Below are 13,375 nucleotides of genomic sequence, written 5' to 3'. Positions count from 1 at the left end.
AAAAGAAAACCCGCGTCCCTGAGCCCCGCAGGTGTCCGGTATCTGTGTGACTTCAGGTGAGAAGTGAGATGCCAACCAGTCGAACCCAAAGCAGGGGTGGAAGTGGTGGCTGTGGAAGCGCCACCTACCAATGCGTGAGGACGATGACCAAATGATCAATGAGTAGACCATTGATAAAGCGAGTGTAAAATCATACTATATATCTACAGGGCAGGAATTTTAGTAATCGGACTTCAAGAAATAGCTCTATTGTGTTTGATGTATTCCAAAACGAAGTAGGGATAATTCACAGAGACGTCTGCCTCCCTTCATCCGGGCATCCTGTTCACTGCTGACCGTGGGCATGCTGCCTCCTGGTCTCCGGACCGCGCTGACGCGTCTGGACGTGCATTTCTTCAGGCAGTTTCCGCAACAACTGTTGACGTTGGCCCCTCATCCTTTTCCACTGTCTGGGCTCCTCCTCAATGAGTGTGGGTCTTCAGACAACCCCACTGGCTCCCCTCCTGTCCCCGTCCGCAGCCCGACACACCTGGGTGCCACGCCCACCGGCGCTGCAGTGACACCACACGGCTGACCACCCACAGGGACTCGGCTGGACGTTTTCTAGTCTGGACACGCACTTTCCTGGGCCCACGGGAAAGAACCCAGGTGCCACTTCTCCTGTGGTCTTTGCTCCCCTTCAGCTGGCTTTCATGATGGAGGAAACACCACCGTGGAGCCCCAGAGGAGCCCGGAGCAGCGGGCAAGAGGGGCTCTGTCTTCTCCGGCAGGTGTTTCCAGGCAGCAGCTACAAGCATGCGGCTGCCTGCGCAGGTCAAACTTTGTTCCTTGAGGACCGGCACTTTCTTGACGTTCTGTCCTTGAAGTATCAACGTCCCAATGTCCCAAGGCAGGGACAACGCACCAGACCTTCCCAGAAGGAAGAGGCCCCTCCAGGCCCCACCCAGCCTTGGTCGGAGGGCATGTCTCCTCGAGCACTCACCCACGCTTACTGTGGGCCCACTGCTTGTCTAGAGCCCTCGTAGCTGTGTAAAGCGTACGGAAGGTCTAGCAGTCAATGAAGAATGAATTCTCATTTTAAAGAAAGTCATCAATCCAGAAGACGGAGCACTGGGCATGAGGCTGGTGGGAAATGTTGAGCATTGTCATAAATACAAAATGTGTGTCATAAGCCCATGCTCCCCGCACTTCCTACTCCTTCCCGCACGAGGACGAGGAGTGAGTCCACGATGCCGACGGTGGGCCCTCCAGGCCCGCCCAGCACTCTGCACGCCCTTGGGTGTCGGGACCTTGAGGAGGTTTAATGGACAGACCCCTGTACCTCCTGCCCCAGTTAAATGAATATTACCTATGATTTAAGAGATATAGCTGATCCCACAGCTGGACTACCATTTGTTGGGAGGAAGGTAATTCTGAGAATAAAAAAAAAATCCCAGCAATCAGCAGGGCAAGCCCTGGGGCCTCCCCACCGCCTGCCCACAGGACTCAGCCCCAGGCCGGGCGCTGGAGGCCTGCGTCGTGGGAGGGGGTCCAGGAGAGCGCCCTCCCAGGCCCTCAGAGGAGACTGGGAAGGGGGCGTGGGGTCCCTGAGTCCCAGAACATTCTAAGAGGGACTTTTATTTAAACCAAAGCCTGTCAATAATCATGATCAATCAGAAAAGAAAAAATATAAAGCCTTTATTAAAAAACAAAGATGCACCTAAGCATGAGTTTTCCTTCATTAAGCAAATTACAAAATGAAACTTCACGGTGAACACTCAACCAGAGAGTCTAATGATGAAGTTCTCTCTTTTAGAACAAGACACACGTGAGGAGAGGCCCCAGCTTGCCCCCACGAGCCCTGGGTCCTGCCCTCCTGCCTGAGGAGGCCCGCTCCCCTCCCCTTCTGTTATTACCCACCTAAATAATATTCAAATCTGAATTATTTAACTATTCAAAGGGATTACATTTACACGGAATGAAAATATTTCCAATAACTTTCTTAACCATCCTGAGATGTCAGGCTGATTCGTGTCGTGTCAGGAACCGCTACAAGCTGGACACCCATTCGAGTCACTTTCTGCCGTGCATTCTGAACCAGGCTGCTTGCCAAGGAGGGCTCATTAAATTACAGTGCAGGTGAGCACAAAAGAAACAGCACGCGCTTAAGCAAATATTATGGAGAGCTTATTCAAAATGGCTTAATATACAGCAACTAGAAGGATATGCAGCTATGACATACAACTATCTACTGGGGCTTTGGGGGAAAAAATAAATAAATAAATAAAATTATAATATGGCTTAATATAATAAAAAGTAATAAAAGTGTGGCTCATCCTCTGGAGACACGAACTGCCCTCCCATTACTCTCCTGATTCTCAGTTCTTCGTCCCCCTCCCAGTCAGAGCACCGCGCCAGGTGTGCAGGGGGCGCACAGACAGACACCAGCATAGGCAGCAGGTGGGTACCTGGCAGCCAGCAGAGGATGTGTGCAGCTCCAAGGCTGGTTGAGCGCCCACTGCAAACTCAACCCTCAGCAAATTCAACAAGCCCGAGTTGTCAGAAGTATTTTGTCTCATTCCGAGAAATAATTTATTTCCCAACCATACAATTTTATTATTTCTGAACAACCACAAAAAAGTATATCCACGTCCTTTCTATTAAGGCCAGCAGTACCTGAGCATTATTCGACCACTGAGACCACTCCCTGCGAGGTCAGCAGTCACAGCCGGGCAGACCCCACACTGCACCATCAGTCCTCCTCCACACACTCTGAGACATGGCCAGTCACAACGACTTCTATCCTTCATTTTAAGGAACATCCCCTTTAGCACTGGCTGGGGTTGAACCGCAGGACATGAAGCTAGAAATAGAACAGGAACAAGTCTGAAGGCCAGGTCCCGTCCTGCCGAAGCCTGACCAGACCTCCTCTCGACCCGGCGGGGAGCGGTTACCGACACGGCAAGACTGTAACTTTGCAGGTGGTGGAAACAAAACAAAGCAAACCCAAAAAACGCTCAGTGCCCAGCCCTGGCTGTCGGGAGCTGTTCACCGAGCACACTGGGAGGCACCCCCAAGGGCGGCAGGGACTGGGCAGGCCTCTCGAGATGACAGACAGAGACAGCTTCGGAGGGACCGTAGGCTCAACAATGTGCCAGGGAGTAAGATTTACAAAGGCAAACAGAATGGCCTGTGACAGCAGCACACACACACGCAGCTCAATGTTCCGTAAATAAGCACGCCCGGCCTTTCCAAGGCCCTCGGTCCAGCCAGCCCCCAGCACACTATTCCTCACAGAGGTACCCGACAGCCCCAGGTCGGATACATCTGGTCGTCTTAGGTCTCCAGCTCTCATTGCCTGGTTTTTGTTTTGTGTGTGTGTGTGTGTGAGGAAGATCAGCCCTGAGCTAACATCCATGCTAATTCTCCTCTTTTTGCTGAGGAAGACTGGCTCTGAGCTAACATCTATTGCCAATCTTCCTCATTTTTTTTTTCCCCCAAAGCCCCAGTAGATAGTTGTATGTCATAGCTGCACATCCTTCTAGTTGCTGCATGTGGGACGTGGCCTCAGCATGGCCGGAGAAGCGGTGCACGCCCGGGATCCGAACCCGGGCCGCCAGTAGCGGAGCGCACACACTTAACTGCTAAGCCACGGGGCCGGCCCTCTCGTTGCCTGTTTTTAAGGAATTAAAAAACACCCAAGTTGTTGTCTGCTCGCTGTGGTCCTCCTTGACAACGTGCTATAGGATTAAAACATCCGCTCACACAAATACCTATTCTCGACGGAACCACCTCTGGAACTGTGGGCCAGACACACTGAGGACAGTGGGGCTGCTCCTGGTAAAGACACGGATGCGAGGCCTAAAACGTCAAAGGTCACAGATGATGTGGAGAGTGCCCAGCACCCCCTGAGCTCCCTGCTCAGGAGGCAGCGTTTAGAGCTGAGCAGGCCCCAGCCTACCACGTCCTTCCTGCTGCAGGATGGGCCGGCCACATACAGGGGCCTCCCGGGGTCTCTTCACAGAAACCATCGCCATTGCTGAGAACTGACTCAAGAATAAAAATCCCTCCAAATCTTCATTTTCGCAAAAGATGTCCCCTTTCGCGAGTGAACTATGAAATGCCGCCCGTGATGCATATGACAGCGAGCGGGGAGACCTGCCTGGTCGAGATGGCGAGGTGGCCAGACAGGCGGGGAGACTCCTGCCGAGACCCAGAGGCCTGGCCAATTTCCTCCCGAGTTGCCAGGGCGACAGTCCTGGCAGCAGCCGTGGGGCTGGCCGAAATCACTGAGAAAACAGGAGCCCAGGGCAGGCGGGAAGCGGGGCCACACCCACCTCCCAGCTGACAGCAAAGCAGCTACTTCCTGAGCCCAGAAAGGAGCAGGGGGCCTCTTCTCCCCACGCCCTCCTCTCCAAAGAAGGAAGCCTTTCCTCGGGGGACTGGGGCCGGGTGGAGACAGGAAGAGGAGGAGGCCCTGGGAGTCAGAACACCCCCCCCACCCAGCCCATGGCAAATGACCGTTAAAATTCTCTTTTCTTTCTCCCAACAAATGATTACTGACTGTCTCTTGGCACCTGCCAAACACCCTGGAAATAAAGAACTCCACAACCCAGCTGCTCCCGTGAAGCACCAGCTAAGACAGGAACCTGTGGGTGCCCCACGCCCAGTGAGAGCACGTGGCGCCCACCAACAGAGGGGACAGAGGGCTAACCTACTCCACTGACCCTTGGAGGCCAGATGCCGGGGGATGCTGCTCTCAACTCAGAAGGAATCGTGACAGACAAGCGACCACCACTGCCTGTGGTCAGGGGTGGCTGTGTCCTTCTGATAAAGTGTCCACTTCTGTGTTCAGTATAATCTATAAAGCTCTGTGCTACCTCTGCCTCACAACTGAGCTCAGTACGTATATTCATTCATTTATTTATATCCAGGCTCATTCCAGAAATAATGTGAAGCCATTTCTATCAGGCATCAAGAACTGGAGAATTTAGTATAACAATTTAATATAACAATGTAATACTTTAATAATTAATAGTTACAATGTAATGTAATAATAAGAACAAAAAGAAAGGACTTTGTGCATAATTGCCAAAACTTAGAAGCAACCAAGATGTCCTCAGTAGGTGAGTGGATAAATAAACTGTGGTTCATCCAGACAATCGAATACTGTTCAGTGCTAACAAAAAATGAGTTGTTGAGCTGGCCATCCATGATGGCGGCATCCCTGAGGACACACGATGTGTCCCACAATGGCAGGTGTCCCACAATGGCAGATGGCCCCGGAAGCCCTTGCCGGGACGGTCTTTCACACCCTGAAGAGGTCAGGAGAGCATCCACACTTCCACCCCGGGCCTCTCAGGACGGAGATCTGCTAAATGGACTAAAAAGGGGCTGAAACCGGAGGAGAAGGTCGTCAGCCCCACAGGCAGCCAGATCCAAAGCAAGAAAGTGAAGAAGGCCTTAGGGGCCGGTCTCTCCACTCCCAGGCCCAAACCTCTTCCAAACAACTGCCCTTCTCCCCCACCCTGGCTGGCCTTGGCTCCCACTGACCCCAGAGGCCTGGAAACCCACAGCCGCGGAAGACAAAAGGGAAGACATTCAGGGAGGGCGGATGATGAAGACGAGGCAGCCCGGGGCTGGTTGGAACATTTATTTTTTAAAAATGAACAGAAGGTTACAGTTTTTAAAAGAGGGGCAGTGAACGATATGGAAACTATTATACAATCATTGCAGAGACAGCGCCTGTCCTGCCAAGTGCTGCACACAGCTTCATCCCTTCACGGCCACGTGGGCAGGGACAGAGAATTCCTGAAGATGGCCACAGAAAGGAGGCCGCAGGGCAATGGCAGAGACAGGAGGGCGAGGGCCAGGCTGCAAGGAGGCGGCTCCTGGGTGTCCTCCACTCGGTCTGGCCCAGACTGAGTCTGCCACCAAAGGCTGGTTGTGATTATTCAGCAGCTCGTGTTCTTATTCAAGAGCATCCACTCTGGGGGCTGGAGGGTTCCCTTATTTATTGTTTAACCGGAATCTTTATTTTTTCAGAGAAGAGAAAATGAAAGACAGAAAAAGCTCCCCGCCACAGTGGCTGGGCGCAGAGCTACAAGCTAGTGCACTTCAACACCTCTTCTGGGAGGGGCTCCGAGGCCCCGTGCCCCCTGGCAATGGCCGCTCACCACCTGTCCAGGCCCAGAGTCCAAGTCTGGGGCCTTGAACACTCTTGTCCCCTGGCCTAAGCAGCACACTGGGCGCCCTGGAGAAGGAGGCGCCCCTCCAGGGGGAATGCTCTGGAGACCCAACCCAAGAGTGACGCAAAGGCAGGACACCCGCAGTTGTCTGATGCCAGGAGTCCACGGTGTGGCACCGGTTAGCACACCTGAGCGCTGAGACCCAGGCGGACCTCACAGGAGGCCTCCCCGCACACCCCCAGCTCGCCCTTAAACTTGACCTGTTTCCCCAAGGCTCCGTCGCCCCGGACGCAGGACGCAGGCGGGCGGGGGTGGGGGGACAGACTGTGGGCGCTGCCCCTGACCTGGGCGGCGCAGGGACAAGGGGAGAAGAAAGGACGGGGGGGGGGGACGGGGACGCCCCGGGATGAGAGGCGGGGAGGGGCGGCGCAGGCCCCAAGTGCGCCCCCCAGGCGACTCCCGACTTCGATCCTGCACCCCTCGGCTCTGCACCTCCGACCCCTGCACCCCCGGGGCTCTGAACCCCCGCCCCTGCACCCCTGGCCCCTGCACCTCCGACCCCTGTACCCCCGGGCCCTGCACCTCGGGCCCCCTCCCCGGCGCGCGCGGACCCACCTGGGGCGGCCACGGCGCCCTCGTCTCTCTGGTTAAACTCGAAGAGGAAATCAAAGTCAAACTCCTGGTCCGCCTCCAGCCCCGTCATGTCGGGACCCGCGGGGGTCCGGGCCGGGTCGGGGCAGGGTCCGGGGTCGGGGGTCGGGGTCCGCGATCAGGGCTCGGGTCTGGGGTGGGGAGTCCGGGTCTGGGTCGGGTTGCAGTCAGGGGTGGAGTCAGGGTCCGGGGTCCAGGGTTCGGGTCCGGAGTCGGAGGTCGGGGGTCCGGGGTCTGGGTCCGGCGTCGGGGGTTGGGGCTAGGTGGGCGTCCGGGGTCCGGGGTCGAGGTCTGGGGTCAGAGGTCAGGGTCCGGGGTCCGAGGTCGGGATCCGGGGTCGGGGTCCGGGATCGGGGATTGGGGATTGGGATCCGGGGTCGGGGGTCTAGGCCAGGGTCGGGGGTCGGGGTCTGGGTCCGGGTCCGGGTCCGGGTCGGGGTCCGGCCCTGGCCGCGGGCACCTGTGGTCGCCGCCCGGCTGCTGCGCCCGCGCCCGCGCGCCCTCGGTAACGTGACTCCGGCCCGCGCCCCTCCCCCGCCCCGCCCGCCCCTCCCCCGCCCCTCCCCCGCCGTTTCCGGGTTGACATAAACAAGCCGCTCCGGCCGCCGGCTTCCGAGTTTTAAATAAACTCCCCGCGAGCCCGGGCGCGCGCCGTTCACGCGTGTCCCCCGCCCCACCCGCAGCGAGACCCCGAGTGTCCCGGGTCCGAGCCCCGCGCGCGGGACCCCCGCCTGCGGCCGCACTCGCCGGCTCCGGGCGCGGGGCTCGGACCCGGACAAAGCGCAGAGACCAATGACCGATTCCCGAGGAGATGGCGCACGCTGCACGCGAGCCACTGACTTTGTCTAAAAGTTTTTTTGAAAAGCTTTCAAGCCGCCGGGCCTCCTCGCAGGAGTCAGGGTTCAGCCGCACTCGGACGCTGCCCGAGTCGACAACATGCACGTCCTGCCGGAGGCCCCGGGCCTGAGCCCGGAGGTGGAGTCCACGGAGAGCCGGGCTTCCTGCTGCGACACAGGGGAGGCCACTTTCCGCCCCCAAAGCTGAAGACGTCCCCGAAAGTGGCAGGAACACAACACGGCGGTTTCCCGTGGGGTGTGAGCGCGCCCCCTGCCCACCGTGCCGCCGTGCCTGCTCCAAACCGCCGGGCCGCGTGGTGAACGGCCCTTTGCTGCCTCCGGCGTCTCACTTGGTCTTACTTACAGGCCGGGCCTAAGCGGCAGCCCTCGCTTTTCTGTGACAACGTTCACTTTAGTCCCCCAACTTCCTAAAACACACGTGCACACTCCTGTGCGTCCACGAGTAATCCGCCCGCCCTCCCACGAGCAACTCCAGAGCTTCCCAGGTCGAGCGCGCACAGGAGGAGCGTCCGGAGCCGCGTCCACAGCAAATGGTGTAAAAAGCGAGGCCCTCTGAGCGCATTTCCTTCCTTTTGCTCCCTCTCCCAGCTGTTTGTTCTAACTTTCCCCAGGGCCTTGGCACCACGTAAACCAGCATCTGGACTCAAGAGGGTGGTGGCGGGGGCGACCTGACAAGAGCCTGACAATCAGGCCTGTCGGGGATCCAGTCGGAAAGGAAGGAGGGTGTGCACGTGTCCACCGCGCCGCTCTGCTGCTCATCCCGACTGCCCTCCTCTCGGCCCTGCAGGCCCCCGGCCCTGCGGTCCTGCCTTTTCGGGAATTTCCTGCGATTTACGAGCCCCACCCCCCCCCCCAGGCTGTTCTCCCAGGACCCTTTTCAAATGGCTGTTTTCTCCGGTGATAAACCATAGTTCGCTTTGGCCTGATTCCGTTTCTAATAATAGTGCTCACTTTCAGATGTATGTTGGAGGGCTGTATTGTTTTAGTTTGCCTTTTCTGCTGACCTTCACGCAAATGGAAGTTCTGTTTTCTGTTGAGAAGCGGTAACATTTCATTTTCTCTCTTTTCGGTTTTTTCTTTTTTTTAACTTCAGCCACCTTCTCACCCCTCCAAAAATTTACACACAAATAACAGCCCTTATCATCTAAGACTAAAACCTTTTGCTCAGCTGTGCGGAAAAGGTGGATTTACACTCGCGTGTGCACATGTGCCCCCAAGTTCCTGGGCCCAGCGACTACTGGGATTCAGGCTGCTTCATCCTAAGGCTGAGCTGGTCCCACCTGGTCTCAGATCTCCAACCAAGGTAACCAGATGGGGTGGCCATTTGTCAACTGCTCCTCTTACCAGCTCTCCCAGCCCCCCACCACCCATGCCTTTCATCCTAGAAATGGTTTGGCGCTTTTTGCCAAGTCAGCAGACACTCCTGTCTTGATGGAAATGTTTAGCTTGGCGCTTCCTCCCAGAGGCTGTGGTGTTAAGGGGCGCAGAGCTCCAGCACTGGGTGTGACAGAGCAGGGCGCCAGTGCCAGGCCATTTCTAATCGGGATTAGGAAACAACACCACAAGTTAAGTGGCGGGAGAACAGGGCAAGCTTTGTTCTCTTCTAGAGAGCCCAGGGCATTCTGTGTGGAGCAACCTCTGAATGGGTGGGTGGGTGGCTACCTACAAGGGCTGCATTTCTCTGCATTCTCCTTGCGGAAAAACAAGCACGGGGCCTTCAGAACAACAATGCTTAATGAGCTTCCACCCAGATGCTCATTAAACAGGAGGGAAGAGCTGGGTTACCACTCAGATTCTCAGATGGGCACTAATGCCTTCCTCCCGCCCATGGGAAGAAGACAGATCATCACCCCTGCCCTCAGCAAGGCCAGACTCTTCCTCTCGTACCCCGGCCTATCTATGTGAAGGATTGGAGCATACTTTCTGGGCAGCCTAATTCTGTAGTCCTCATAAAATATACCGACACTGATTTAGTCAAAGGGCATTATTGCACCTGGTGCACAGCCTTTTAGCAGAGGCACTTTCAAACACATTCTCTTAAGTAGAAAACAGGAAAAATCACCCCCCCACATAGATGTTTTTTCCTCTTGTAAGAGAAAAAAGATTCTTTATTGCAGGACGGACCACCAACTGTTCAAGTAAAGAAACCTAAACTTTGAAACACCTACATTTTTTTAAAGCAGTGATAAGAAATACATGGGGAAAACTTTGAAATAAGTGTCTAAAGATTTAAAATCAAAACCTCAGCAAAAATTTTTTAAACTTTTCTAATAGCAAGACCTTATCCAGTAAACATTACCTGATTTTTACATTTAAATATTTTCTAAATTGGGATGAAATGGTAAGGAACATAAGATACACCTTCCTTCCTTGATACAAAATACACAGAAAATAACATAAGACATCAGGACACTGAAAAACATCTTATACTGAGTGTGCGGTCTTCAGCTCCTCTGTGTTAAAGGTAAGGAAGTTCTTGAGGCTGGCAGTGTTTGGAAACTGCGGCTCTAAGGCCAGTGGGCCGTTGTGTTCATCAGAATGGTGCCCGAAACAGTAGCATTCAGTTTCCAGCCTCCTCAGAAGGATGTCCGCCCTTGTAAAACTTAAGAGTACTTATTAGCATTGGCAGGTTTGCCAGCTTTCCTAAAATAATTTAACTAAAATACTTCAGCGATAAGGCATTTGGAAAGGTGTCTCCCAGTTCCCACCAGGCATTTGATCAGAATCCCTAGCTAGGGTGCTAGCCACCCTTCTTGGAGGGTGTTCTCAGACACCTGCAGGAGCATCCCTGGGTAGGAGCTGGGCTGCTTAGGTCACAGTGGTGGTTCTTCTAAGGGCAGGGGGCGAAGAGGACTTGGAAGGTGAGACTGCACTGCGGGAGGGTCGGAGCCCACTGTCAGTGGTGGACCTGCCATCATCACCAGGCTTCAGGGCAGACACTCATGCCATCTTTGTGACTGTAAGCAAGCAGCTTTAAACTTGGTGGTCCCTTTTCAAACTGTCCTGAAATATTTTCTACCTTTGGAACTGTCATGTCTGTAAGATTGCAAAATGGCTTGAGTTAGGGGCTGCGTTCGGACAGCGCATTTGATCACTTTTAGTCCTGCCGGTGGAGCCACCAGCCTGACGGCGCCGCGCGGAGCGGTCCTAGCGGGCTCAGCAACCCGGAGGCGGTTTGCGGAGCCCAGCGCTTGGGAGAATCCGCCACCGACTAAGCTCGTGGAGAGGCGCAGAACCCCACAACTCAAGGTGTATGTCTGGTCTTCGAAGCCACGGGGTGGCCTTGCCCCGCTGGGGAAGAAACCAGGCCATCCTTCGTTCCCAAAGAAACCTCGCTTCATCCCAAAGTGTCCCCTGTAGTTCTGACGGCCCTAACCTCGCCCCGTCCCCAAACCGCCGGCATTTGAACCGAGTTCCTACAGCCAGGATCACCAGCGAAGGCCAAGTGCGCGCACTCAGCGCTAGAGAAGAGGAGACACCTATTGGCAAGAAGGCGCGCTCGAAATCAGGGCTGCTCTGGGGAAACACCAGGGGGACACGGCTTCCCAATCTGTACCGCGCGCCCGCCGCGAGCCGGAGCCGCCGCGCCCCTCCCAGCGCGCAGACCCGGGTCCGGCCTGCTCGCCCCTCCTCGGCCGGCAACCCGCGGGGCGCGCGGGCGGAACGCAGGGGACGGGCGCGGAGGTGGGGGGCGCGGGGCTTCCCTCCCCCACGAGGGCGGCAGTGGGGGGCGCCGGGCGCGCGGGCTTACCTTCCTCCGCCGACTTCATGGTGCCGCCGGCGGGCGGCGCGGGCCTCAAAGTTTCTCCGCTCCCGCAGACAGCAGCCGGAGGGCCGAGTGGAAACTTGGAAGGGCCTGGAAAACTGGTACTTGGCATCCACGCGGCGGCGGCGGCGGGGAGCAGGAGGAGGAGCGGGAGCAGCGGGAGGAGCGGGCGCCCTGCGCCGCCGCCCGGGGTCGGGTCTCCGCGGGAAGGCGGACCTCTCCCTCGGCGGACGCGCGCCGGCCTGGGCTCAGCGCCGCGCGCCCTGGAGAAATGTCATTGAGGGGCGTGTGCGTGCGTGGCGGGCAGAGCTGCGGCCTGGGGACCTGAGCGGGGTGGCAGGGTGGCGGGGGCTCGGAAGTGTGCGCCCGCGCCCCGGTCCCCGCGCCCGGCCGCCCGATCCGGCGCGGTGACTGTGCCGGCGAGTTCGGAGTCTCTAAGTCTCGCTCTGACGCAGGGCCGCGCTCTGCCTCCTGCCTTTTTAAAGCTGGAAAACACCTCCCCCGCCTCCCCGCCGCCCGGCCGCTCCCGCGCCCCCTCCCTGCCGTGACATCACGCCCCCGCCCGCCCGCCCGAGCCGGAGCGGGGCCCGGGGGACAAGTCGCCGAGCGCCCGCCCCTCCCTGCGCCGGGCCGCCGCTCGCCCGACCCGCGGGGCGCACAGGGAGGGACAGGGGCGCACGGGAGGGACAGGGGCGCACGGGAGGAGGGACGAGGCGAAAGCTGGGACCGTCGGGGGCGCACCGGGGCGAACCCACCAGCCCAGACTCCTAGGTCCATGCGGGTGTTGAGAGTCTCACTTTGCTTTAATGAGGGGACGGGGGGAGCAGGAGACGAGGGGAGCGCGAGAGAGCCCTGCATGCTGAAGTCATTATGTAAAATCGCAGGCTTCCCCCGCTGTGGAAATTTGGAAAAGCGCTTCCACTGGCAGGCCCGAGAAAGGAAATTCCCATCCCGCTAAATTACTAACAGATTGCATGGCAGTCCCGGGACGTCGAGTTATTGTCATTTTTATTCTGTAAATATCTGAGCGGCCCAGACTGCCTGTTGCACGAGGCTCCGGGGGGAGGTCGGGGAGAACCGCGGGCGCAGCCCCTCCGTGGCTGCCAGCCGCCGGCCCCTGCGCGCCCGGGAGGGCCAGGGGAGTTTTATAGGCGCGAGTTTGGGGTTTTGAAGCGATTTTGGGGGCCTGGTCTGAGAACTGAGAGCGCGTGCTCTAGAAGGCCTCCCAGCGCCGACCCGTTTCACTTCACACTTTCCTCTCTCAAACCTTCCTGCCGCTCCTCCGGGCAGCCCAGCTGCCAAAATGGGACCATATTTTCGTGTTGGCCTTGGATGGAGTGTTAGGGCGGCTAAAATGTCTGGTGTATAAAAATCATAAATCTATTGCACGACACCCTTATGTGGTTTAAAATAAACCCAAAAGCAAAAGGCGTGTCTGCCGCGGGGACCAGGAGGCCTGCAGGACGCCGGTGGATGCCCCAAATGACTCCACGCCGGGCCCCAGGGAAATGGGGGGATTGGTGCAACGTTGACCCATCCGGTGGGTTCGCTGGCTACTCGGTGGATGTGAAGTAACAGGAAAGTGCCCAGCCGGAGAGATGCCCACGTCACCACCGCGTTTATCGGTCATTCCTGCCGAGTGGACACCAAACCACTGAAATGCTTTCTTCCCATCGCAGGTCTCCTGCCGCGCGGGTGCGGGGAGGGGGGACCGCCCCGCCCCTGCGCGTCGGGGGGGGGGGGGTGGTCACAACGCCTTCCAGGGATCACTACCTGTAGATCTGCTCCCTCGCGGAGAGCCGGGCCTGGCACGTGCCTGGGTGCCACCAGCGCGGGGAGAGGAGGATCCCGGGTGGATATTGGGGTTGGGGGGAACCCGGCAAGAACACTGCGGGGGACGGCGCAGGCGGTGCTGGAGGCCGCCAGGGGGCGCC

The 13,375-nt window shown here is 57.5% G+C and overlaps 1 protein-coding gene across 8 annotated transcripts in view; it reads right to left on the bottom strand.

The window, feature by feature from the left end:
- The window catches only part of NFATC1 (nuclear factor of activated T cells 1), a 128,035-nt gene extending 116,155 nt beyond the window's left edge, over positions 1 to 11,880 (bottom strand). For 5 of the 8 annotated variants that reach the window (XM_087439371.1, XM_087439373.1, XM_087439372.1 and 2 more), the window contains exon 1: positions 11,427 to 11,880. In XM_087439371.1, the coding sequence (XP_087295497.1) occupies positions 11,427 to 11,553 (127 nt within the window). In that variant the 5' untranslated portion in view covers positions 11,554 to 11,880. Of the gene's footprint in view, positions 1 to 6,782; positions 7,300 to 11,426 lie in introns of those variants that run through there. The other 3 variants (XM_014781510.2, XM_087439377.1, XM_014781511.2) reach the window with 2 other exon arrangements.
- Between the last annotated feature and the right edge of the window lie 1,495 nt (positions 11,881 to 13,375).

Source organism: Ceratotherium simum, chromosome 14, assembly GCF_057802395.1.
Source record: "Ceratotherium simum simum isolate JZ-2026a chromosome 14, ASM5780239v1, whole genome shotgun sequence".
Taxonomy (NCBI): domain Eukaryota; kingdom Metazoa; phylum Chordata; class Mammalia; order Perissodactyla; family Rhinocerotidae; genus Ceratotherium; species Ceratotherium simum.
This window is presented reverse-complemented; position numbering and strand designations above follow the sequence as displayed.